Below are 27,868 nucleotides of genomic sequence, written 5' to 3'. Positions count from 1 at the left end.
GTATTCTGCGTTTCTTAACGAATTGGTCTGGACCCCCTGGCTGTGATTTGACTGATAGAAGAAAGGGTTTCTGTTCTCTGGACTCCATATCTGATGTTTGTTCACCTGATTCTCCTTTCATGCTTGCTGCGTATATGTTTCAACACACTTCATCACCTGCTTTCCTCTGAAACACTGCCAAATGCCACCTCACCATTACAGCCTGCAACGGAAAGTACATGAACTTGCACCAAACTCGCTTTTGACCCCAGGGAGGCTGACTTTGGTGCCTGAGCTAACCTGTCTACCTTACCTCCAGTCTCGGCAGCTGCAGTGGAGTCATTGCTGTAACTCCTCTTTTCCCTTCTGAGAGGACTGAAGGAGAGAAGCAAAGAGATCTCCACAGAAATCCCACCACCTGAAAAAAATCAGGAGGTCTGAAATACCTGGAAAACCTAATAGTAACAAAGCTCTGCTTTGTAGAGGTATCACTCAAGGATAAATGCATCAATGTTTGTGGGGCTCTTAGCCCCTGTGTCCTAGGGGCTGTAACAGTGATAGAGACAATCCAAGTATGGGAAAACACTGAAACATGGAGGAAAAAAGATATCCAAATCAATAGATTACCTTAATGTAATTTGGAGGTAAGATATTATTGCAACTTCTAGAAGCTGACTGTCAACTTGTTTGTCAAGATAGCCAAGCCTGTAACACAACTAACTCCTTGTACAGCTCTAGACTCAGTTGTGGTGGTAAAGGGGATGTAGATGATACAGAAATGACCCTGTGCTTCGTAAGAACTGAGCATGTAAAAACTCCCCTAGGCCATAGGAATGAGGTTTTGAATGACGGAGGCTTGATTAAAGGCTGAAATGTGTATTTTTTGTAGGCTACTTTTTTTATTTTTGAAGAAGGACAAACCCTCAAGAAGTTTGCTGTTAGATGTCACCTGCTTATTTCTCATTATTAAAAATAAATTTACTTCTCTGCCCTGAGGTAACAAGTAACAAATATGAGGTAGTGCATAACGAATGCATATGTCAGAGCACAACTTGGCTGTGTAATTTCACTTGCAATGCTAGACGAGATGTTAGTCTGTCACTAGAACGATGCCAGATTGCAGCCAGTGAGGATCTGACTGCTAATTTTCCTCTCCCAATGGTCTGCATTGTTTTGAAAATAAGTTTTCTTTAATGAAAATTCCATTAACGTTATTCTCTTTCACTACAGTTAGCTGAGAGGATTCCATTTACTTTATTAAAAAATCATTTTTTAAATAAACTTATTCTGATGTTTTCTTGTTCTGATAATGAGAAAACCTCTGAATAATGTGCGAGGAATAAAAATGTGCTGCCTTTTTATTTCCATAAGGAATACATTGTACAAGATACCAGCTACACCAGAACTGTTTTTGTGAGAGCATTTGTGGCTTTCCTGATAGCAGGGCTGTTAGACAACTATTTTGTCTGACTCACAGTGGCTCTCTGACATGTCCCATTTGATAACTGATGAGACTGCACAGCCAGCTTAAAATGTTCAATGCCAGATCCTCAGACTGTGTAAAAAGCCCCGGCTCCATTAACTTCACTGGGGATGTGTCTATTTACACCAGCTGGCATAGTGTGAAATGCAGCCATTGTCCATGGAGGGAAGAGGATATGAAATGCTGGAGAGGCAGCCACTGAAAAATAGATTATATTTGACAACAAAAGAGGAGCAGAATGAAATCTCCATTCCTTTTTTCAATACTGCTATTAGATGCTCTTCCACTAACTAGTGCCACAAATCTCTTTCCTCCTACAAGCAGCAGGCTTGTGTTAGAACAGACCACAATTTATAATGGGCTAACAATTTCTGAGGAGCCTTCTAAGGAAAGCCTTAAGGTAACTCTGAGATATTTGCAGGTTGCAACAAAATTAGACCAAAGATCCTCAAGTATTTATCCCAGATGTTAAAAAGTCAAAATGATGTCATCAATGGTAACAAAACAGCTCATAGTCAAGTCCCTGGGAAGCCTGCACACCTACTGAAGAGAGTTTGAGAGGTTTCTTTGCTGTGGCAACAGCATATTCTGGTCCAAGACAATAAAGCCCTGGGGCACACCATAGATACAGCAATTCATGCCAGTGATTTCCAGCTGCTTACTGGGTGGATGATAATATCCCTAATTCTCAGCAACATGCCTTTTCTCTCTCTCTAAGCTCACCGATTCGGAGAAGCCAGTTTTGTTTTCTTTTTCGCAGATGCCATGCTGTTTCGTCTGCCATGCAGCAAAGAATACATTGTTGATTAGAAAATAAAAGTTTTTATTGCCTCCTCTCTGCAAATGCGATAAGGTATGACAAGGTATACGTTACCTTTATCCTTTCTGGCATTCTAATGAACTGACTGTGTTTTTTGGCAGTCTAAGCTGCCCCCTCACTGCAGTGGAAAAGGAAGGTAAGGCAGGAGAATCCATGGCTGCAATCAGCTGGGTGCCATTGCAGCTTCAAGCAGAGAAGGAATCCCAACCTGCCTGAGCTTGTTCCTCCCTCCTAGAGACCCACGGAATGCATTCAGCTCTCTTCTTCACCTGATATGGGTCAGATTTATGAAGAATTACCATTTTTTGCAGGATTGCAAGGGGTTAGTTTTAGGGTCTCCAGGGCTGTTTTAACAAACACTAAAATGATTGAAAACTGTGCTAATTAGGAGATCTGAACAGCCTTTGACAATCTTCAGAGCTGTTGTAGGTCATGTATGGGGGAATACGGTTTCATACAATTATAAATTAATGAGGAGGATGTTATTAGTGACAATGAACTCTTTGTGGTTTATGGTTTACTGGAGAATATTTTTTAAAAGAAGACTTTTTGCTCTAAGGGCAATTTATGTTGGAACAAGAGTGTCTATAAACTGCAGGTGTCTCATTAAATTCTGCTGGTGATTAGAAGAAGCAGCCATGTGCAGAGATGTTCATCAGGAGCTCCATGATTTGTGTTGTCATGCTTGGTTTTTCCCTAATAGCTACAGACTACTTAGTATTGATGCTCAGCTGCTGTGAGCAGAACTCTGCAAAAATAGTCGGTTTCCATTCAGAAGTAAATGGCATCGAGCCAGCTATTGATTTGGAGGCTGACACATACCCCTTTATAATGACCATGAGAACGTTTGCTACTTACCTGTTACCTTTCTTCAAAAGTGCATTAAAAATAATTTTCCATTTGATAAACAGAAGCACACAGCTTGATATTTTTACCGGTCATTTTCATAGCGAGATCTGCAAAAGGCTGCTTTATACAATTGCACTGGAGAGAGAGAGAGAGGTTGGGAAAGTTTGTCAGTATTCCCAGTTCTGGTTAAATGCTTTGGCCTGAAGGCAAGATGGATACATGCCCATTTCTTTCCGGCATCGACATGTGTTTGAAAACAGCAACTTGGCATAATTCTTGAAAAAAACCCCAACATTAAAGACAAAACAACAACCCTTTTGTATCTGCCACATATACTACTTCTTTGGGGAGAAAAGGCAGTAACATTCAAGCTTCTAACAACAGTGATACATTATTTAGAATCTTGCTATGTCTTATTCATCTGAACACCTAAAAGACATTTATTTTTGTATTTCTGCAGAATTTATTTTGTAATTCTCTGCTAGTTACATGACAGCTTCTTTTTTAAATCTTTTTTACCTCCGGTGCTTGGCTGGTCTTTTTTTGTCCTTATCCTTGCCGTTGTGCCTCAGAGAAAGGAGAAACAGTAGGGTTTTCTCAGCACTGAGGTTCTGTTTAGGAGGAAGAATCTAAGTCATCCCAAAGGGCACCAAACTATTGGGCTTGATTCCATTTTTTTCTCATGTTGAGGTCTCACGGCAGACATAGATTATACTGACGTCCACTCTTGCCCCTGAAGGTCTCTTACAGAGCAGGCCAGAGGGGTCACAGTGTGAATGCAGACTCAGGCATAGTTTATTACTCTGGTCCTGTCCAGCACCTGGCGTGGTGGGGCCCTTATCTACCCAGCCTAATAGAGACAACAAAGAGTTTAAAGGAGAGTCATATTATCCTAGAAGTTCAAATGGAGATTAAGTTTTGGGATTCAAGAATTTTGCTGAGAATTCATCCTGTTGGCAATGCAACTTTGTAGTTCCTTGGCATTCATGAAATTCTTCTTCTCCCCATTCCTCTGCTTCCTCGGAGCCTGTGTTGGCTTTGGCTCGGCCAGAGTGTGAAACCTGTGCTTCAACTTAGAGCAGAAGATGCCTACAAACAACTGGTTGGGGCACTTGTTAGATAGAGACCAAAAATGTGCTTTTGGGCTTTTGGCTCTTTCACATAAAGAATAGCTGCAGTTATAAGAAACACTTGGGTATTTTGAGTAATAATAGTTAAGAAAGACCAGTGTGTTTCTCTGATTTTTAAACCGTGCTTGACATTTTTGAAAGGCTACATGCTGGCACTGAGACATGGAGGTCACTTAGTCCAACCTCCTGCTCAAAGAAGGCTCAATTAGACCAGATTTCTCAGGGCCTTGTCCTGTCAAGCTTGAATATCTCCAAGGACAGAGACTCCATAACCTCACTGGGACCCTGTTGCACTGCTTGATCCTCTTCACAGTATAAAACTTTTTCTTAATACTGAGTTGGAATTTCCCATGCTCCAGCTTGCACATGTTCCCTCTTGTCCTGCCACCTTGCACCTCCAAGAAGAGTCTGGTGCCAGCTTCTTTACATGCTCCTGTTGGCTGTACACAGCAGCCACTTCTAAAGCCTAAACAAGTCCAGTTCTCTCAGCATTTTCTCATAAAAATCTTTCCTATTCCTATGCAAAAGTGATTTTTTTTGGTATGGCTTTCTTCTTCTGATGAAAAGACACCATTATCTTCTGATTTTAACAGTGCTTCATAGTACCAGAAGTGGCCACAGAGATACATACAAGCACCCTTTAAAAGCCCATACCTATTGATCTGGCATTGCTCCAGCTCTGCCCTGCACTCCAGCACCATTGCATCTTGAGAGCACGCACTCTGAGCAGCTAGTTTAAATATTTATAGCCAGGTAGTTGCATACCGCAGCTACCAGACTTTTATTCAAATGCCCTACCAGGTGTGTGTGACTGCACTGAAATCCTGGTTGCTTCCAGAGATGGCATCCGACCTGTCTGACAGCTCTGTGAACTCCTGGACTACAAATTAGACACAGCCTTGCTGTGCTTTGCTGTCTGTAATAAGAAAGGATGGAGCAAATTCTTTTTCTTCATGCTTTCCAGAAAAAATGCCTTATTTTGTAGTGATTATTCAGACAATTCTTATTTGTTTCCCACATGTAAAAGCAGATAGAATTAAATTCACCCCTACAATCTTTTTGCAGGAGGCTACGTTATGAGAGTAGGTTTTTCTCAGCAAAGTTTATGTGAGGTTGTCAAAATCCTGGAGCTTTGGGAACAGGGTGAAATCAATAGACGAAGAACTTCTACGGTGCTGCGTTTGTTCTGTGTTCCTTCACTGCCCTTCTTGACATGAATGCGGCATTCCTCTGAGGCACCAGTCTTGGCATGGGAAAGGCTCTTGCAGCCCATGCCAGAGGAGCAGGATGGCGAGAGGTGGGGTGAGCTCCCTAAGCAGCACCCCACTGTTGTGCTGGGACTGGGAAGGGCCCCAGTTACGAGAAAGACTTTCCTGAAGGAGACACCTCAGCACTGGGAAGGGTGCTAGAGGCTCAGCCTCCAGCACCCCATGAAGATCCATTAAAGAAGCAGCTTTTATTTCCCAGTGAGCTCGCACTCAAGGACTGGGAGAGTGAACGCGTGTAACTTGTTGCCTAATGATCAGTGCTATCGAAGGAGCAGGGCTGAGCTACAGCCTTCAACCAGCAGATCAGCTTGACCTATCTACTCACCACTCAGGTGCAGGAGAGAAGAACCCGAGCCCCTGAGCTGCCTGCCCTGCCCTAGAGCTGAGAGGAGGTGCCCAAGGTGTGAGCAGAGCCGCAGGCTCGCCGCCAGTGTGCCAGGCACCATCACTGAGCCAGCGTGTGTGGAGTGGTAGCGATGACTGTGCCATGGTCCTCAGGAAGCATCCCTGGATCACTTCTGAGGTGGCACAGCTGTGCGTCGCCCTTTTCCAGAGATTTCAGCTAGGGAAAGAAAAGCAGCTCTGGGCTATAGTTAAACTTTGGTATTCTCACATTCATTAAATGAGCTTATTGCTCATATTACTCCCACCTCTGCCCATCCAAAATGCAAGGAGCTCCTTCTCTCCTGCTTGACATGATTCACGAGCACACACCAAAGTGCCAGTGAGTTATGCTGGTGTAAATCCAACTTGATCCTTAAAACATGCTAGTATCACATGTGAATTCATGTAAGTACATTTGCAAGGTAAAAAGAATGCAAAGGGAATGAGGTGGTACTGAAGATCTGTCCCTGCAGAGACCATTTGCAGGCATTTTAGTAGTGCTTATCATTGTCCTGCCTGACTCCTGGCTTCGTTTCTTTGCTTTACTGAATCGGCAATGGAAATTCATGCAGTACATATTTGCATTATCTAATGCCTCTTCAGTGACATTGCTTTGGTTAATATAATACTGTTTATCTGATATTTTCTAATGATATGATTAAGACATAAAGAATTACTAACAGAGGCTGAAACTAAAGCAATGATTAACTCAACCTATTGAATAAGCTCACTAAGATGTAGCAAGCTTTCTGAGACACCTGGGTTATAAGAATAGACAAGAGAAGTGGGATAACGGGGCATTGCGGTCAAAATCTTGTAACACAGAGAACTAATGAAGTTATATAAGATCAAGCAGTGCACATGTTCCCCAAGAAAGTTCAGCTGAAGTTCACCAACTTATCATCCACCAAGGGTCTCAAAAGACCCCAAGAAAGACCCCCCAGGAGCGAAGTACATATATGCGAGTGCTTTATGAATATGTAAATCCTTTTGGGGAAGTAGTTATAATATATAGTAGATTTGGGGGAAATATGATGAATATGTATGTTTTGTTGTAATAAATCGAGGAATGCTGGTCAGGTAGGTGTGCATGATTTGAGATGCTAATCTCCATGTGCCCAGCACTGCAATAAAGAATGCCTGCCTTCTAAACTTACAAAATGAAGTCTAGAGGGTTTTCTTTTTGACAGTTTCTCAGTATCACTAAGAGTTGGAGACTAGAATCTAATCCAACAAATTTAACTCTTTAGTCACTTAAGAAAGCTGAGTGAAATCAATGGGTAAAAGATCAGAACTTGATTAAACATTCTGTTAAGTTTTCATTACTTTTGTACACTGTGTGATGCTCATTCATGCTGCTAATTACTCTTGCATTTTCCCAATTTATATAGACTATAACAAGAAAAATAAAAATACCGGGTATTTGTGGACTGCGCATTTGTTACATGAAGTTACAGTTCAACAAACAGATGCGTGAGTATCTGTGTGCGCACACGCTGCCTTTACTCCACAAACCACTGAACATGATGAACATGACTGAACTAAAAGACAGACCATGGGTGTAAGTTTGTAAGGGTTAGCTTTTGTTCTTCTGTGCTCTGGTCCAGATACACAGTTTTGCCAAGAGCCATTTGTAGTCTTAATCCATGTGACAGCATATCTGAACATAGGTTTGGCAAAGCACTTACTTGAACATATGTAGTCTAGAATCAGACAGGATAATACTGGTATCATTACATTAAAAGTGAAATTCTGTAATTACATGGATATTTACTTAGTTATTGTTAGACACTGAGCCCATTAATTGAGCCCTGGATCATGTAATAAATACTTAGCCACTGATAACTCTGCAAGATTAGAATGGTGCTTAATAAGCCTTGAACAAGAGAAAAATTTAAAAACCTATTTTTCCAGACATTCACTTTCTTGGGATAATGGAAAGTATCTATTTCCTAATAACAAAGATAACAACGCAAAATGTCTGACTTAGAAATGGGAAAGAATTAATTAACATACCTGTGAAATTTGGAGTAGTAAACACCTGCTTTTTTTATTTTCTTTTGAATGGGAAAGAAGCAGAGGGCTTTAAATAATGCAAATACAGACAAATGTTAATTCACAAATGTACATGGGATATTGGTGGAAACATTGATTTTTTCAGCTGCTTAAATTTAGCCAAAGAACCTCTTCTTTAGAAACAAAAATTAACCTCTGTTCTTTCCTGCAGCTTTGCATGTCGTAGCTTTAAGAGAATGAACCCATCCTGAACTCGATGCAGTTTGGTCTTTTCCTGCCATAGCATGAATCTTGGAGAGATTATAACCAATTTAAGCAGGATGGGAAATTCTGTTTCTAACTAGCTACAAGCAAACCGCTAAGGAACCAGCAAGGGAAAAGGAGAGGTATTCAGAATATTCTCCAGCTTGGATTACATGCATCCTGAAAGCACTAGCAGCAGATGCTTGTGGAAGTGATTATGCACTGGATCATATGCACATCCTTCTGGCTGCTGTCACCACTTAGGCCCATTTGTAGTGTAGGAAAAAGCCCCTCCAGTTTGCAGAAAAAGGAGCTCAAAGTATATTGCAGAAGGCATCAATAATCACGGAGTTTAAAGGGGCTCAGCAATCACTCTGCTGCTGAGGGGCCCAAGCCTGCAGGACCAAAACTTTAAACAAACCACAGGATTATGGATCGTAGCCTTTCAGGGATTTCAACATTTTGCCATACTTTAATTTATAAACATAACATTTTTATGGAGAAAAGCACTCTTTTGTCCTTTTTTTGGTTGACATGGGCTGTTACTAATTAGGGCAGTTTTCTGCATTTATGTAAATAGGAGTTCTAAAAGCTTTTGCTAAATTCTGTTATTCTGTCTACCCTTTAGGCTGTTACACAGCTCCACAGTCTACTTAACAGATCCTTAGGCACATACAACAAACGGCTTTGGAGATGCCTGCACTATATCCCCCGTGCTGCTGTTCTGTTTTTTGGGGTTTCTTAATTTGAGAGAACTACAACAGAAGTGTTCAGGACTTTTTCCCCCAATCAATTTATTGACAGACTCTGAGTTTTCAGTACAGGGTTTCTTACTAGCTTCAGTTCTGAGTTCAGTTGTCCTGGATTTTCATTCTTCCAAGCAACTCATTCTTTCCCTGTCTGCATGTTGCTGCCTTTTCCTGCTACTGACAGCCTAGCAGCCTTTCTCCTCTTTTCATCAAGGATCCAGGACCGTGGCAGTGACCAAGGCTCCTGCAGAGTGACTCTGCTTATTGCTTGGGCTCACTGCAGGTCAGCCCTGACAGAGGGATTTCCTCGTGCACCTGCACCAGGCTCCCGAGAGCATCTGCCGAGATGGCCAACCTGACGGTGTGCTTCCACGGATGCAGGCGTTCTTACAGTTGGTTGTCCAGTCGTGTAAGCTGATATTACAACCACAAGGCTCCAATGTTACAGGCTGGTACTAATTAAAAGCTGCAATTTATCACCTTCCTGCCCATTACATACAACAATATGATCTGCTGAAAGACAGGCAACAAGGTATGTGGCTTCTTTAATTTTTAATTTTTTTAAAAACTACATAAAAAATGAATAGGGCATCTTAGGTCTACACTTTTTAACAATGGAAAAAAAAAACCAAAACAGTGAGGAGTCCCTAGTTCCTTCAAGTTTGTGATCCCATTTTTCACCTGTAGGAAGTGTTTTGTTCAGTCAGCATTTCTAATTAAAAGAAAGCAAACCCTCCTCTCTCTTCTCTCCCAGTCCCAAATACCTGTTGTTATCCAGCCTCCAGCAATGAATCTGAATGCCCTCAGTGGAGGGGCGTCGATGAATTTACACTAGGGAGTATTGCTCTCTCTATGAAAAACTGTGGCTATAGCAATGACCTGCTGTTCCAGGGTAGCCACCATTAAGCCAACCTCAAAACACAAGGGAGACCATGTCAATCCTCTGGGGCATGGAGTTTTGCTCTGTTTCACAATGACCCTAGTGCAGGACTGTTGCTTGCGGATGTTTTTGCAGAGTATAAAATGCCAACTGGAGAAAAAAATCTACATTTCAGAAGTAGTTGTTCTGTGGAAATCTTGAGGAAAGAGTTGAATTTATCTTTCCTAAAGATTATGAAGCAGACCTCCAACTGGACTCACCTCTTGTAAAATGTGGGAACAGACAGTGTATCTGGATTATTGCAGAGCTGAAGCATGTGCTGCTAACCAAGATGGAAAGAAGGAATAAACAATAACTTAGTGCCATTCCTGCTTCACAGAGAGTCATAAATGTGGGAAGAAAGTTGCTGAGCAAGGCACTAATGCAGCAAGTGGTAGAATGAATCAAGAGATAGTGCCACTTTTATAAAAACGATTCAGGGACAGACTGACTGAGCAAACAGATGGGGCTTAGACCATTTGAATGGGAAAAGATTCTTGGATTAACTGGCCATTCCCAGGGCAGCCAAATGCTATTAGTGAACCTGTATGAGGAGTCATCTTTTATATGGAGGGGATGAACAGTGTGAAGAATCTTATGTAGCCTGTGATTTTGCAGAGCTGCAGTGAACTAGATACCAAACAGGGATGCCAGTAGGCAGGTGCTTTGGAGATACCTCGAAGTGAGAGAAACCAAGCAGAAACCACTGCAGCCCAAGTTAACAGCACAACCAGCATGCAGAAATTAAGTGGGAAGCAAAGGTGCCTTCTAAGACTGTATCTGGACCTCCTGTTTTCTGAGTCTGACCACTAGGGCTAGATGAAAAAATCTCTGCAAAAGATTTTGAGTTTTCACAAAGTTTCATCTGAATCAGGATGAAAAGTAAACATCAGAAAATACTGAAGGTACTAACAATCTTCACTGCATAGACCAGACAGAACACTGGTTTTTAAATTGTGATTCATTTCAACCTTTCTCTTTTTGCTTTGCAAACCTCAATATGAATTAACTAAAATTAAGATAATAATTTGCAAATTTTTCCAGATAGGAACTGTCAAAACTGAGTAGGTTAGACATTTTCAAAAATTACTTTAGAGCTTCTTATATGGAGAGTTTTGGTGTTTACAAATAAAACAACCAAACAACTCTTGTAGTGCATGATATCATTTTGGACAACTTTTCATTTTCTGACCATAGCCCAGAAAATCTTCCCTGCAGAATTTGCCAGCTATCACTGCTGGCTGTTGTGGTGCAACAAGCAGTGTCAACAGCCCACGTTCAGCAGCACACAGGGTGCTCATTCAGTACCCGCCCGACCTGGCCGTGCCCCCTGCAGTATGTGCCAGCTGGGTATCTCTGTGCCAGGGCTATTTTTGGTGGCAGTACTGCCAAGGCAGTATGAAAAGGGCTTTGTTGGAAGGAGCACTAGGCCATGCGAGCCCGGTTCTCCTTGTCAAACACCTGTATAGGTATTTCTACCAAAACCAACTATAAGCATAAAATAATACAGGCTCAAATTATTGCAGTTTTGCACTTGCCTCCTTAAGGTAAATGGCAACAAACCAATGTCTCCATTTTCTTTTCTTTCTGTCACAGGGAGATAAAGGCACAACTACTGTTGCATTCCTGTTCTGGTCATTGGTACCTGTGCTAAATAAATGAGAATACTTCACTTTTCTCTCCCATTTCCCATGTTTGAGTGATTTTACAAAGCACGTGGTGGGTAGTGAAGAATCAAGCCCTGTGTTCACACAGCCTGTCAGGTTCTCCTTGTCCTTTCACTCACCAGTGAAGGTGTACCAAGCTGGCTGCATCATTTATACGCAACCTCACAGCCCAGCCAAGTACAAATAACCCATTTGTGTCACTCTTGAGAGGTTTGTGAGGATTGTTTTCTGTATCCTGAAAAGAAGTGAAACCTAATGACCTGGAAAAGTGTGTAGTGTGGGGAAGGAGGTCCCTGCCAGGTGGAGATGGCTGCAGCCAGGCCCTGAGGTGTTTGGAGAAATGTGTCAAAGGCAGCTTCCCTTCCTAAATCCTGCCAAGGAGAAGGACCTTCTGAGAAGAGTGACATTCCACCAGTGTTTGGCTCCAGTCTCTTCTTCCTCAGACTAAATGCCAGTTTATTCAGTCTTATACCATAAATCTCGTTTTCACAAAATGGGCCATACTTTTTTACTTCATTTTTCCTATTTCTCCTTCATCTCTTTTTCCTCTGATATTTTACCTGTCCCCAACACTTTATCATTATGTGATTCTACCCTTAATTACTTTTTCCTCTATAAATTTCACAACTTTGTGACAAGGCTAGCTCTGGAATTTGGCTCTCTTCTTATTCTGCTTTGCCTTCCTGCTTTTGCAAAGGGTGATCTTAAAGTATTGAAACATTGTCTGTCTCCCCGGTCAGAGAAGCATGGACTGAGCGCAGCTTTACCAGCCAGGAGCTCCTAAGCTGTAGCTCCATCTTGCCACCAGCTTGTCTTCAGTACAGCCCCAGCCAAGGCAGCTGACCTTGGCCTTGCTATGAGCTTCTTGAGGGCTTGAGTTATTCTTAAAATTACAGTAGTTTATTGCAAGAAATACTAAAAAAACTTAGCCTAGTCTGAAAACCTGAGCTAGTTTTGGATGTGTCAAGGTCTCCTAAGCAGCTCACATTTTTGTGGTCACAGGCAGTCTTTAACATCACTTTGAAGAACCACTCCAGAAATGGAAAGTTTGTGTATAATTAGTGCTCACAGGCTTCAGGGTTGTCATAAGGCTGAGGGCTATAAAGATGAAAAAGATTAGGTGTTGTTATGTGTTTCACACACACAAACCAGTATTGTCAGTCTTAATATTGAAGAGTCCTTCTGAGCTGAGGGCTGGCACACGCTGCTAGTTTTTCTGTTTGAGGGGGTTTTAATGTCTTCAGGATTGGGCCTGAACACATGTGATCTCTTCTGAACCCATGTGTTAGATTCTCCAGCCACAGCTACACACATTTGAAATGCAAAGTTAATGATTTTAACTTAATCTAGGGATCTTTATTTATGTAAGTGATTGCAAGATAATGAATTCTTATGAAAAATTTCCTTTTGTCCATTAAAAAAATATCGTGTAAAAAACCTCCAGTCTGGATATTGTTCTGTTTAGTGCAAAGAACAGATTGTTGGCATTCCTGGGTAATTCTGCTCTCTGGCAAAAGAGTGTTTCTTACAAAGTGCTCTGATGTACCAGTGCCTGAGGGCTTGTTCACATGGGAAAATTCAGTAGCACTATTCATACCTCTCCACTGCAGAATGTGAGTACCCTCATGGGAATTCAACAAGGGTACAATTATTTTGTTCTAGAAAAGTCCTAAGTACCTTCACATCATTTGTCCCCAGAAAGTTAGCTACGGCACAGGTAATGCAACACACCAGAGAAAATGCATTTGGTGACATCAGACAGGACCGCTTTGTACAGCAGCTCTTCACTCATGTGGCAATACATTTACATATTTGAGACTGTTTTTTCACACAGAGCATTCTGTCCCTGCTTTAAAAAAACCCTCATTCTACGGAGAAATTAAAACAAACTCCATGCACGTACTTATCCACACCGACTCACCCACTATTTTAATCATTGATGTTAGTTTTGCTGCACTTACACTTTTCTTCTGTAAATGCATCTTCACTCTGATCACTGCACTCAGACGGATGCTACCTGAGCAGTGACCACAGCTCTTGGTAAGCAAATGATGCGCTGAATGCTGATGGAGAGGGCTAGCGCTAGCTCAGGAAAATAAGCAAGAACAGCGTCCAGGTAATGTAAAACGATTTCACACTTGAAAGGATATTAACAGTACCTGCTGCAGCTGCAGCTATGAATTTCATTTGCATAGAAGAAAAACAATCTCTCTGCTGTAAATGTAATACAATGGGTAAGAGGGATGGAAGAGCGAGAAAGAAAACACAGGCTGCCTCACGTACAGCATCCCTTAGCAGTGGCTAGATATGGCCTTTGCAGTTCTGCCTTTTGCACCTACTCTGTCGTTTGCAGTTCTCGCTGAGTGACCTGAAGCAGGTGGTATAACTCAGAGAGCGATTTCAGAGTCCTCTGGTGCCCGGCAGCGTCCATGTGCCCCGGCTCGGCACACTCCTGCACAGCCTTCTGCAGCTGCAGCTGCAGGGGGAGGGAAACCAACGGTCCTCTGAGATTCGGGGAAAACCAGCGCCGGAATATTTTGTCACAAATTACCTGAGGAAAGGAAAAAGAGCAGATTGTTGTCTTTCAGGAGGTACAGCTAAGGCCCTGCTGCTTCTCTAGGACTATCGAAATGTCATCGGAACCCAAAATGCCTCTAGCCATCCAAAGAGGACGGTATAGAAAAGGAGCATCCACAGAAGCCACACTCTAGCTGAGAAATTCCCTTCTTCTCAGGCTGCTCTTGCGCTTCTGCACAAGTGAGGAAGGTGAGGGGGTGGGAGAAGCAGGCAAAAGGCCACCAGGCTGTACTCCCCCAGGCTCTCTGCTGCACTAGTGCCTCCCACCAGCACAAGCCGGGTGAGCTATAAGACACCGCATCCCAGGGACAAGAACCCCGGGGACTCCCCTTTCCACTACATCCACGTACTATGTCTGTAGAGTGGAGCACCGCAGCCACAGCCCCCCTTGCTGCTCACACGTGAACAGCCCTGACTTCACCGTTAGTAGAGACAGTAATGCCGATCCCCTGCCCCTGCTTCCTTCACTCTCCTGTCTGAGGCATTGGGCTAACAGCTGCACAGAAACACGGCAAGGAAACACTAGTGAATATAAAGATCGATTTGCGTGCCCCAGGATGGGACTTCTGAACAGGAGCTGGCACTGAAATGTGGCCACATTTAAAAACCTGTCTGTCTTCATCTCACAGACTCCTAGTACATACTATGCATTTTATAGTCAATGTGATTTTACAAGAAATGGATGCATAAGGCAGCTGTGTCTACTCACTTGCAAGTTGTTATTCGCTCTCTGTGCTCCACATTTTCTGATTTTCAGATTGCATTTTGAAAAGCAATCAAAAAAATTACAATCTTCATCTCCCGTGCAGTTCTGTTCGAGGATGTCCCTCATTTTGGGTTCAAAAAAGGCCATATCCACATCAATGGCCACCACCTGTGGATCAAAACAATCCATGAGATCTGGCACAGCACAGCCAGTGGGACAGGGCTGAGCAAGCGTTCTTTGCTGCTCGCTTTTGGAAATGCTGTGCTGAGAGCATCTGCCAGTGGGGAACTGGCATCACAATGAAAGGGCTTTATTTCACTTAACTGAGCTGCACTTGTCTTATAAACACCACTTTTTAAACAAAACCAGCCAATGCTTATTACACAAGGAAAGGGGAAATTATTTGTGGAGAAGATGCGTCCCTGAGGTCAACTGGAATGACTTGCCTTAAACCGGAACTATCCAGCTTGAGGATTGATTTACTTGCTGTTGCAGCGTATGCAGATGGCACCCCAACCTTTTAATTATGTGATGGTGCAAAATTATCCACAAGCCAGATGGTATCATTTCACAATTTGCCATTCAGACTAAACCCCTAACCTCAGCACTGTGGAGAGGAGCAGTGGGATGTGCAGAATTACCTGCGCCTGGTACAGCTCCTGCAAACCTGCCATCGCATTCAGAGGGTTTGAGCCTTTTCAGCTGTAGAAAGAGATCCCTGAGATTGTTGAGAGTTGGGACTGTCCTGTTTGCTATGGTTTGACTCATTTATTGTGCATGGTTCTTGTTCTGCCTGCCCAGAAATACGGTCCGTAACAGAGTCCAGCCAGCAGCTGGTTTCAGCTGAAAAAGCAAGGACTGAAGGGATCAGTCAGTTTTCACCCTGACACAAGGCTTGCAAAACAGTGACCACGCAGCACAAAGAGGTCTGCAGAGCTGCTGCCTGTGCTGGGTTTGAGACCGCTCTGGGAGCTAAGGGCTGTAGTCTCAGTTTCTGCCAGCGTCACTCCACCCATGAATACTTCACTTAAAACAATCACAGCAATAAACAGGGGAAAAAAGGGAGCCAGCAACGAGATGGCAGCTGGTTGACATGAGACAGACTGTGGGTGACCACAGTGAACGAAGCCTGCTTTCAGCGTGATGGATGCAGCAATCAGTGTACATTCAGAGCTGCACTTAACACTTGACAGCCAGGGTCAGAGATGCTCCCTTGAGGCTGACACACGTTTCCACAGAGGGAAACATCTGGGACCAGGGCAAAGCAGAGTTACTCGGGCTCAAACGATAGTCTCATTTTTAAGAGCTGACCTCCCAAATAACAGGGAAGCTGAACTGTGTGGCTGGAGCAGCAGCTGGATCAACCCCAGGAACTAAAGATGTCTGGTCTGGTAGAAGGCCAAATAAACCTTCCACAGTCAAAAGAAAGAACATGGTCTAATCTTCATTTTATTCTATTCCTTTTTCTCCAGGGAAAAATCTTTAAAAGATGAGGCATAGCTTAAAAACTCAAGTATTTTTAAGCTTCTTGGAGAGCTTGATGATGATGACGTAGCCTAAGGAATTTCACACGTTTGGACAGGCAAATTCTTTTTCTTTTCTTCTTTTTAAGCTTTCTGCAGTTTTCCTGTTTGCTTCTTTGCAGAAGAGACAGTAAAAGTGGTGCAGGGTTTCCCTGGTCCTAGGGTTGCTGCATCAGCTCCCGGGTAGGGTCTCTGCCAGCGCTGAGCACCTTTGACAACCTGATCGATTGCTCCGCTAGGAAAAGCAGCCCTGGTTCCCAAATGTGTGGCTGCCAAAGGGTTCAGTGGTTTCACTGAAGTTAATCTGTTATAAAAATGTGTGGACATCCAGCCAGATCCTGTGATGATGGATCTGGGTGACACTCTACCTGTGAACAGCTACATTTTGGTGGGGTTTGTTATGATGGTAACAAAGGAGGGTACCTAAGGAAACACTGGAAGGACCCGACTTGGCTCCTGACCTGATTTAGAGTCATGTTTAAGGTGCTGTAATCTTTCTAGTTCTCTCTGAGGTGCTGGTAAAAGAGGAAGTTGTCCCAGAGCGCTGTATATTTACCCAGACATCCTTCCCACTCTGCACCTTATGTATCTCCATCACAGCTTAAAATTCCTGTGGATGATCTACCAGGCAGTGATCTCTCCCCTCTGTGCTGCAGGAACACCATGTGAAGGCTGGAGTGAGAGCTGGAGGCTTACCCCAACCATTTGAAAACAATCCTCAAAGTAAAACTCTTGTTCTCCAGCACATTTCTTTGGGCATTAGCAGTCTCGTTACTGGGCTGAGGAATAGTGGTACTATTATGGGTGCTTATATATATATTATCCTATACAGAGCACAAAAAACAAGCAAGTGAAAAAATTGCTTAAAACAAACATAATGGACAAAAAAGAGGCTGCCTTGCTGTGCCCCGTTCTGGCACTGGTTTGTAAAACTACATAGAGTTTCTGATTGTCACTCTCCTTCCTTCTTCACCGACCAGAAGCTCTCCCTGTCCCATCCCTGTCCTGGCCCACATCCTTGCCACCCTGCAGCTTTCTGACTGTGTGTACCTCCTGCCTCCCAGCCCAGTGCAGTGATAACAGGCAATACCAATGAGCTGTAAGTAATATACAACTAGGAAGTCCATGTGTAAGCAACAACTTCTTTTTCTTAATTAGTTCTAGAAAATACTAAATTGCTTTCCTTTACTAGAAGGTGACTGTCGTCTCTTTGGACCCCAGAAGTCACAGGATCCCGGAGAGGTAAGCCTCACCAGGACTCATAAGGGAAGACGTTGCCAATATTCTTTCTCTTTTCCTAAATGAACACTCTTTTCCTGTGAGTAGGCTGTAAAACAGATGCTCTGGTGTGTGCTCAGCCCCACGCAGTCACAGCTCTGCATAACTGAAAAAGATGGGCAACGCCTGCCTCCAGGAATCCCTGCCATACCTCACTGCCTAAATACTGGTACGTTTGTTTTAGTTTCTTGCTGTAGCTCCTCACCCATTCCCTGTTCAGCTGCTGTATTGCACCTGAATAAACAACGGGAGGGAAGGGAAGGGTGAAGGGGAAGCACTCTAATTGCTTTTAATGGCTAAATGTCTAGGCAATGTTTGCCTAGTACTCTGAAGATGTGAGTGTTATATTAACACTCAGTGAGTACTGGAAACCGCATTAAAGCCCCTGGAAATGCTTTACATCTACTCAGAGTGCAGAAACTCCACTGATGTCACTGCAAATTGTGAGCCTGGTTTAAACACTACTGCACAGTGTCTCCAGTCTGTACACACAATTCCCACCAAAACCAGTGGAATTTCTGCCCGCAGAATGAATGCAAGATACATGCAGCAATGTGGTGCTCGGCTACGTCACCACTTATAAAACATGCAGAGGTATTCAGGTCTGAGTTACAGCTGTACAATGAAAAGTCAGAGCGTAACACTACCAGAGAGTTTCATGTCACTGTCCTTGGATGGCTTCCAGACCAGATAAGCTGAACACTGCAGCATAAATGTGTGTGTTGGGATGTGGCGAGTTCCCCTTGTGTCAGGCCAGACAATTCAGTTTTGAAATTCAAACAGGTTTTCCTTTCAGCATCACTACCAGAAATAGTTGCTGTGACTCAAATTGCAGCTTCACTTACAGCTTTTGAGATCTCCTTGCTTTCAGGAGGTATCCCTCACTACATCCAGGGGACCCTGTCGGTACTGATGCCTTTAAGGAGGTGAAATAAATCAGAACTAAGCAAGCAGTCCTCAAAACGAGCAGCAGGATTAGTGCTTTGAAATGTGGCTGCACATATTACAAAGGGGAAAAACAGTAGAGAATCTCCCAACGCTTGTAAATGCATCAGTTTTGCAAAAACTTAGCCAAAAGTTGTACGAGGAGGGAAGTGTCGTTTTTACACAGCCATTTTCAGACTAGAATTTGACCTCAAATTGCTGCAACGCCCCCCCAAAGACCCAACTTACTGTAAGATCGTGCCTGATAGCGAAGTTTTCTGGTTTGATGTCACACAGGTGAAGTCGGTGAGAGAAGTCATTGTCAAAATGCTGCACCATGTCCAGAAAGCTGAGTGCAATGTCAGTGATGGCTTTCACCCTGCTTCTGTGGCCAGCAAGGGAGAGACCAACCACATTTTCCAAGGGAAAAAGAGTTTTGTGCCAGGCATGTCCAGCTGTGAGATACTCCACAGCATAAAAGTGTCCACAAGAGCCAATAATTCGCAGCACGTGTTTGCTGAAGTCCTGCAGCAAGCTGAAGTAGATATATTCTTCCTGCTGGAGCAAGGACCACATGCTGGCCACCTGTGCTTTCCAACGTGGTCCCTTCTTCCTCATCCAGAGGGGCCCCATGGTATTGTTAGATAGTTCCAGCCCCAGGACATTTTTGACCTCCAAGGCTACCATCAGCAGAAGCTCTGTTTCAGGAAAATCCTCTGTTTCCACCTCCTCTAGCATACTGAGATGCTGGTAGCTGGAGAAGATTTCCTTTTTGGATTTCAGGATGATGGGCTGGCCTCTCCAGTCAGCCTGGATAACCTTCTTACCTCTGTCATAGTAAAGGCAGTGTTTGTACACCAGCTTCTGTGCCACACACAGGTCTTCACAGAGGTCGCCAGTCAGGGCTCCGCTGCTGTAGTCAAGACACTGGAGTGAAAGAGTAGAAAATTCATAGCAGGACCATACACCCACAGACCACACAGAAGAAAGGCAAGCAATCAGCAACGGTCCTAAGCTCGAGAGGTCTGCAGTAGTCATGGTACTGCAAGCACACACCTTGTACAACTGATCAGATGTTTTTTTCAGAAGAAGTCTCTAGAGAACTTTCACTAGGCGGGGTCTTGCCTCAAAACTGGGATTCTTGGGATGGTAAAGGACAGGCTTTTGGGGGGCAAGGAAATGGACTAGGTGACCTGCTACTCTTAAATTCTTGGCACATATGAATTCAGTGAGACAAGCTTTGAACACAGTTGGCTGTGCTATGTTAAGATTCTGGGCTGTAACACCCTGAGGCACCAGAGATAACTTGCAGTGTAATGCAGGATCTCTGGAAGGTTCAGGGCAGCATAACTTTGACATCCCCACTTAAGCTACAGGAAAGCCCATGGGCAGATTGATTGCGGGGACCTTCCACAGGCCTGCAAGTTTCAGCCTTGCACTCCACATGCTCTGAATGGAGCTGTAAGAACCTACTTCTGCACTACCAGGAAACAGAGGTTGTGCTCAATGCCTCTTGGACCAAGAACTTTCAGAATTTTAAAATATGTAAATGCTGTAAGACAAAATGACTTTTCAGTTCTTATATATAATTATCAAAAATGACATTTTAATATCAATTTCTTTTTTTTTTTTTTAATTGGGGAAAAAAACAGCCTGTGGAAACATGGGAACTGCTGCTTCATAGTTAAGTGGTTACTACAAATTCGTATAAGAACTGCAAGGATTCCCCCATCAGTCCTTCCTTCAACCCGTAATTGTTTCCATACCATCACTTCCAAAAGTGTAGGCAATCAATACATTCCTATGGGCATTCAGAAGTGCAGCTGCAGGGACTGCTTTGGGCGAATCAGTAGAGGGGATGATCAGAGGTCTCTGGTGAAAGGGGAATAGACTGTGCTGATGTTGAAAGCCAAACATCTGGGAGGAGGTCTCAGCCTTCTTCATTGCTTTCTGGCATTTGAACCTTCATTTAATCAAGTTGGCAGCTCCCCCTGCATGTGGAATACTTGCAACGGCTGCCTGAGCCCCACCTCAGTTGTGACTTGCTGTTACACACACAAGAAACACGATCATAAAATGCAGGTGATATATTTTATTAGGACAGTGTCTAAGGTGTGCACCAGAGGAATATCTTCTGATGCCAGGCAACATTCAGAGTCCAAACTTAAACAGCACACTGAGGAATGGGTGGAGGATTAAGTCCAAAATCCAGGAACAGTGATAAACTGACTAAAATAGCCCAGAGGGCAGTTCAGATGGGCATAAAATTTATTTATACTCTGATGTTCTCAGAGCCCGCGTGAGAACATTCAATGCCAGCAAGGAGAGCCAGGTGGGCAAACTCTAGCATGAGCGTTCCGACCCTGAGTCCAGGGTGATGTACACGTGTGAAACGCACACTGCAACCACAGCCACATCAGGATGGCCAAGCAGACTCACCGGGATGTCCACAGACTTTAGAGCATGCAGATCAATGCTTTTGAAAAGCTAATCCTATGAATGTAATACAAATTTATTCTCCCTATCTAAGTAGGAATTTTAATTTTCTTAACAGAAGCATTTTAACAGTTCTTGGCATCTGGAACTCTAACCGATTTTAGAAAGATGATTAAAAACAGAAGGAATTTTGGGGGGTTTCTTTGGAGCGTAAGCCTAGTCACATTTAAAATCATTGATCTCCTGTTGAGAAGACCACAACCTAGCTCTTCTTCTGCTACAGTACGAGAATATAGAACTTAATCCTGTAATTGGGTCCACATGTGGATAATTCTACTGTGGTCCATCAAGTTTGCTCTTAGACAGTCTGTATACATGGACCTCCTGCATCTAGAAGAACACACACCCAGAAGACCTGTAGTCAAACATGGAGCTTATTTTCTTGTATTGCCATCACGTCATTCTTAATGGCATTATTGAGAAAAAGTAGTTGTGGAAAAAGCGGTCTCATTTACATTTCCTAGACATAGGAGGTGAGTCACTTTTTAACCTGGCCACTGTTTAGGACTTGTCTGCTGTTCCAGTGGAACCCATAGAACTGTGATTATTAACCTGGTATCTGACAAATGGTCTCTGAATTGGATTCTTCTTATGCTGAATTTGTGCAGTGATTTGCAAACTGGGATCTGTGAAAGAGGACTTGACCAAGGAGTTCCCGGTCTCTCCGTAATGAAACACAGATCAGCCTTCCAGAAGTACCCTTCTCTGCTGGTCACTAAAGCAAGCAAGAATTTCAAAACTGCTTCCTCAAGTAAGCAATCAAGAAGTTTGAACAATTTTCAAGGTGTCTCTCCCTCCTCACAGAAAGTAGTGAGTTGTGAGTCACTCCATGGCTTTAAAAATCTTCTCAGTTTCCTGTTCATTATGACCTAGAAGGTCAGCAAAGAGTGACTGCACCTTCACATCCTCGCCACCCCCCCTCCATTATTCCAGCTTTTAGTGTTTTGCGTTTGCCATAAGCATAGTACACTAAGTAAGCTTAGCTCCACAGCCCTCCCACTATAATCCTTAGTTTTTTCAGCCCCCAGATGATATTTGTGTTTTTATTCCCTCTCTGTTTCTCCTCTCCATCTTCCCCTCCACCAGCCTTAGAAAGACAGACATCAGAACTGAATGCTGTTGTCCAGTGCTGCGAAGACAGCCAACAGCCCTTCTCTAACTCTAGGAGGGATCTAGATTTGGATCTAGATCCAAAAATCCTAATTTTTGGAGACATTTTAGGTACAGTCTGCACTGGTAGTTCATGTTGAAGCAATTATCTGATCCCTACATACTTTCCAAAGTCATAGACTTTTACAAGACAGTCTTCCATCCTATTGGCATAGCTTGTACTCTTGTGCTCCCCAGTGTACTAGCTTGCATTTTACCATATTAAAACATATTTTGGTGGACTGAACATTTAACCAGGTGATTCAGATTACCCTGCCATGAAAAGATGGTCTGTTTATTATTTACCAACCAAGGAGTCTTTGCACTAACTGCAAACTTCACCATACAAGATTTTGTATCATACAATGACTGCCAATAAAAAGAAGAAACAATTCCCCAAAGAAATCTGCCAGAAATGGTTCTCCACACCGCCATCCTTGTCTTAATGACTGCATTTTGAGATCTGTCGATGAGACAGTTTTAAATCTATCTGGTGAGTGCCCTTTGAATGGCACCAAGTGCCAGGCTTTTAAAAGTAAAATATGAAAGTGATACTAAGCCAAAAGCCTTGTAGAAAAGCAGCCATACGCCACAAAAATGCAAACACAAGCATGATTTGGACTTGCTCATTTGTGTGTTTAAAACTAGCTACATAATTTTTTATATCCTTACTAGACTTATAAGTTCAAAAAGCAGGATTTAAATTAATGTAAAAGTTTAAAGTCATGTAAACCACGCTAAGGATTTATATAAATTCAAATAACTTACTGTGTACCACCACCACTTTTGTGTAGATCAGGCCTGAGACTGAGTCCTGCCTTGTTATCAAGTAATTCTCCTATGTAAATGCAATACTGTGCAAGGTTCTGGAAGGCATCAAAATTAATTGATTTATCCAGAGAAAACAGAAATTGATTGCTATGAGGTAGGTGTGTTCGGTGTAAATGAAGATGAGACCAGCATTAGGAAAGAGTAAGTGGTTTTTTTGAGAGTTGCACGCATCTGCACAGACATGTATTTCACTCAGAAGAAGGAAATCTTCAGAAATATCACTTGCAAGGGTATACAACCATGTAATTTTTACCCTCTTGCTTAAAATATCTCATATTATATCCTACTGAAAACATGACAGACGATTAGTAAAATATTTTTTTATCAGAAGTTGGATTTTGCTTAATAAAAGGCATGAGACTCAAAGTATCAGATTATTTGTCTTGTAGATCAATTGCACTTTCCATAACTGCAAAACTCATGCCATTCTCAGAAGATGTATGGAGACTTATTTCAGGGCTGATGAAGATAAGCTTATTTTCTAATCGTTCCACTAAAAGGACGATCTTTTTCTAATGTCATCTGGGAAAACTGTCCTTACAAACCTGAATGATACTATTGCAGACTCACCTACAGAAACAGATGGGCACAGCGATCTCAGCCACTCTTCCTCTGGAAGGAGGATCTGAAAGCTGAGCTACCACACAGTACCAGAGACAACTTTCCAAGCTTGTGTCTGAGACCTGATCCCGGCCTGGGCGTTCGAAGTCATGCCCTATGCTCTCCAAACTGAAGAACAACAAGAAGTCTCCCTCCGTCTGTTTACTGGTAGAGTGTGATGGCAAGGGCCTGGATCTCCCTCGGCTTGGCAGCTCCTTGCACCTCCGCACCTCTGTGCTCTTGCCAGCCCCATGCAGAGCAGGCAGGGCTCGTCACTCCAGCTGCAATCCTGAGCTCAGCTGTACCTCAAGCTGACTGCTGGGGTAAAGAAACTAGCTCTCACTGCCATTAAAAACACGGTGTCAGGACCACTGCCCTATAGTTTCTCTTCCTTTATTATACAGAATTTAGGGAAAATCTACAGTAAGTTTTTGCTTGCTGCAGTAATAGATTATCGAATTTCCATTAGCACTCCTCCTTTCCCACCTGAACATTGGCACTACAAACACCTCAATGAAGAAACAAAATTAAACTTCAAGCATTAACCCACGCTGCTCCTCTTCTCGAAGTGTTTCCGACACAATTCTAAATCTGTTTCTTCTTCTTTTTTTTTTTTAAAGGGAGATTTTAATGAGTATTTGCAAATCCTTTCTTGAATTTTGAGTAACTACATCCTAAATGCCAGCCCCTGCCAGCCGTAAAGGAGGCGTTACAAGCTGTGTGGCATTTCTGAAAGACGGCTTTTGTACAAACACCTTTTCGGCTAAATAAAAACAAAAACAAGAACGGAAAAATAAACAAACAAAAAATAAACAAACAAAAAAGACAAGCCGGAGCAAGGTTTCCCCCGGCTCCGGAGCGTGCGGGATGCCGAGCTGCCCCTTCCCAAACGCCGGGGAAGCGTCCCCGCCGCCACGCCGGGACCGCCCGCTGCCGGCACCTGCCCGAGCCCGGGGAGGGAGCGGGGCAGCGGCGGAGCGGGGCGGGCAGCTCCCGTCCCCCCGCCCGCCGGGGCGCTCCGGGACCGCGCCGGGGATGCGGCACCTCCGGCGGACGGGGCCGGGCCGGGCCGGAGCTGCCCGGGGGACTGCAGCCCTGAGGGACTGCGGGCGCCTCGTCCTGCCGGGCAGCCCCCGAGGGATGCCCCGCGTCCCGCCGGGGCACGTACCAGCCTCGCCAGGATCCGGTGGCTTTTCTCGTCCGTGCAGCGCTCGGAGAAGACGCTCCTGTGGAGGAGGAAGAGCAGGGCGCTCACCACCACCCAGCAGGCAGCCCAGAGGAGGAGGAGCGCCACGGTGCATCGCCGCCAGATTTTGAGCCGCAGTCGCTTGAAGCCCGCGATGCCCCTCATCGTCGCGCCCGGGCTGGGCTGGCGCGGCCGCTTCAGCCGCTGCGGCCCCGAGCGAACGGCGGCGACCGGGGCCGCCGCGCTCCCCCGCGCCGCACGCCCGTCCCGCTCCCCGCCGGCGCCCATCGCCACACGCCCGCCGCCTCCCCCCGCCCCGCCGCCGGGCTGCCCGCCGCCGCCGCACCGGCCCCCTCCTGCCCCCGCCCCCGCCGCCGCCCCCTCCCCGGGCCGGCGCTGCCCTGGCGGAGCCCCCAGCGCCCCTTTTGAATGGAAGCCACGTAGTTCCGCCGGCTTTTGTCCGCTCCCCCGGTGCCAAGCGGCCCCTGCCGCCACTTGGCGGCTTCTACCCGCGCCCCCCCTCCTTCCCCCTGAGTTTCCCACCCGAGAGTAAAGGGGTGATGAAGGGCGATGGGGGCGGCCGCCGGACCCGTGTCCCCCCCCCCCCCCCCCCCCGGGTGGCGGCCCGGCGCTCTGGGGGAGGCAGCTGCTGCTCCGGCGGGCGGCCCCGTCTGCTGAAACCTTCCCCTCCCGTAAATAAAACCCAGGAGCAACTTCTCCGGTTTTATGCGCCCAGGGGGTAAAGGAGGAAGAGAGAGAAGCGACTCGGTGCCCGTCCACTAACGCGCCCCCAGGCCCCCCATGGTGGGTCACCCCTGGACCCCCCAGCAGCTCCCACAGCCCCCCCGCCCGTCCGCGGGGGTGTGGGGTGGCTCCTGCCCGGCACCCCCATGTCGCGGATCCCTCGGCAGCCAGTGGAGAAGCCAGCGGAGCCGCCACGTTGCGCACGCTGCCACAACAGGGCAGGTGTACTGGGTCCAGGGATGCTGGGGACCATAAATTGTCTCCCTGCCCGCTGGCAGCCGGAGTATATGCTGCGATGTCCCTCCGTGAGGAGGGAGGGGCCAGCTCCATGGGACACTTTTAATATGTTTGACCTCAGTGATGTTTCTCAGGGGTCAAAGACCCAGATGTTTGTTCCTGTGCAGCAAGCAAGGTCCTGGCATCCTCTCCTCAGTCCAGGTGCAGATGTTCACTGTCTCTGTCTAGCCCACTGCATTCACTTTTTTCTCCCTTGGCTCCCACTTGACAGCATCTCACCACCACAATTTTCAGTGGGAAAATTCATCTTTTAAAGTACAGCCCGATGTCACAAGGGTATCTGATGCAGGTTTTCTGTTGAATATGATGAAAAAGGACCAGATTAATTTTCTTTCCCCTGTATGGATGGTTACCTCAGGCTGCTGGCAATCCTATAGCAGGAAGATGAATTGCAGTTAATGAAACCACTCAGAAGGTAAATTATTTACCCAAATGAGTAAGAATAGCAGAATCTGGCCCATGGATGGAGAGCTGCAGAATAATTCACTAGACTTACTTTAATGTGCACCTCGTGTAAGTTACGCTGGTGCACATTGTTAGTAAATTAATATTAAAAAGGGAAAGTTCACTGTTGGAGAGCTGGGTTCAGAGATATATGTTCTGTATCATCATGTCCAACTTCATGAAAAACCCCTCTCTGTACAAGTTGTTAAAAAGAAAGATGCGTCTATTGACATGATTGAATTTTACCTCTCAAAACAGCGAGGGGAAGAGCACAGGTGCAGCAAACTTGGTGCTATCCACACCTTTTGCACGGTCAGTACAGTTCTTCCCTACACAGCAGGGCAGGGCTTGAAATACAGCTGCTAAGTAGATGGCAGACTGTGGCAGAAAAGAAAATGGAAAGACAAAAATATTGCTGAAAGTACTACAGCTTTCTAGAGCTTGGAGTGGGGAGGGGGGTGCAAGAAAAGCAAAACCACTTTCATCTCCAAAGAGTCTCAGAAGCAGAATCATTATCACTAGCCACATCTATCGTTCGCGTGTTTTGCTCTCTCTGCCATCTCATTTCTTCACCTGCAGAGGCTGTCTTTGGCTATCCTTTCCATATTTGCTTTTTTCCCCCTGATCCTTTTATCAGTAGGAAGCTTCCTTTTGAGGCACTGGTGATAGAGTCTGTTTCCTGGGAATGTAGCAAGCAGGAAAGACCAACCGGGCAACCAGGAACTGAAAACTTGTAATCCTATATCTCAGTCTGGCACAAAATACTTGCAGAAGCCGTTTCTGACCAGTTTTGAGTGTTCATCTGGAAATCCCTAAGACAATAAGTGGGGAAGGGCAAGAAGGAGAGTTGCTTAGCCATTCCTCCGTAGGGAGTACCAGCCAGGCTTGGATACAGCCAACTGCCACCAGCTGCAGCTGCCACCTGGGTTGAAAAACTGCAGACCTGCCATACTGACGTCTGGAACAATCCTGAGATGGAGGCAGATGTGTCCCACATGGAAGAGGAATGTGGGTGACGGGGAAAACTCAAGCACCAGATTATCTCCCTACTGCTTAGTCCTAAACTGTTTAGGCACTACCAAAGTTATACATTATTTTACACTTTATTTTTTAAAGTGTGGATCTTGATTTGTCTGTGTGTCAGCATTCCCCAAAGGACATTAAGTATTATTATTTCATGCCCATTAAATTCTGTATGTCTTATCGTTTGCATTTTAACAATAGTTCTGAAAACAAATCTTAATTACTCCTGACTTTGAGCCAGGAGCAAATCACGGAGACTTCAGATCTGGTTAGGTGTCATGGCTGAGCTGTTCTAATTGCTACTGAAAGAAACAAGCATGTTCTCTCCTCCACCACCGCCATCACCTCCCTGTTTTCCTCTTGGTCTTGCCTGCCTCGTCCAGCCCTTTCCCCCAGTTAAAGATACGCCTTCCTACCCAGTGAGTTTTCTCAACTCACTGATGGGGCAGAGAACTGTACATTTCTTTGCTGAGATGACCTTCAGACAGGTTAGAAAGTCCTGAGGATGTCACCAGGCACACGGGCAGAGCTGTCACAGGGAGGCTCATTGCCAGATCAGGCACTCTGGGACGCTGAAGGCAGA

At 44.7% G+C, this 27,868-nt stretch overlaps 1 protein-coding gene across 1 annotated transcript; it reads right to left on the bottom strand.

Moving 5' to 3' along the window:
* Positions 1-9,448: 9,448 nt before the first annotated feature.
* DIPK1C (divergent protein kinase domain 1C) lies at positions 9,449-25,048 on the bottom strand. The gene is made up of 4 exons (XM_040588815.1): positions 24,760-25,048; positions 18,765-19,442; positions 14,794-14,958; positions 9,449-14,058 (listed from the first exon to the last, which is right to left on the bottom strand). Exons 1-4 carry the CDS (start codon positions 24,940-24,942, stop codon positions 13,843-13,845), a joined length of 1,242 nt encoding a protein of 413 aa, XP_040444749.1. The 5' UTR covers positions 24,943-25,048; the 3' UTR covers positions 9,449-13,842.
* Between the last annotated feature and the right edge of the window lie 2,820 nt (positions 25,049-27,868).

This window comes from Falco naumanni, chromosome 3 (assembly GCF_017639655.2).
Source record: "Falco naumanni isolate bFalNau1 chromosome 3, bFalNau1.pat, whole genome shotgun sequence".
NCBI lineage: Eukaryota > Metazoa > Chordata > Aves > Falconiformes > Falconidae > Falco > Falco naumanni.
The sequence above is the reverse complement of the archived record's forward strand: the minus strand, read 5'-3'. Positions and strand labels throughout refer to the sequence as shown.

Coding starts and splice junctions, on each gene's coding strand:
- DIPK1C (XM_040588815.1), bottom strand. CDS start 24,942: ATGAGGGGCATCGCGGGCTTCAAGCGACTGCGGCTCAAAATCTGGCGG. Junction 19,443..24,759: donor ACCGGATCCTGGCGAGGCTG/GTACGTGCCCCG, acceptor CTTTCACTCCAG/TGTCTTGACTACAGCAGCGG. Junction 14,059..14,793: donor GAGCGAATAACAACTTGCAA/GTGAGTAGACAC, acceptor TCCTTTCCTCAG/GTAATTTGTGACAAAATATT.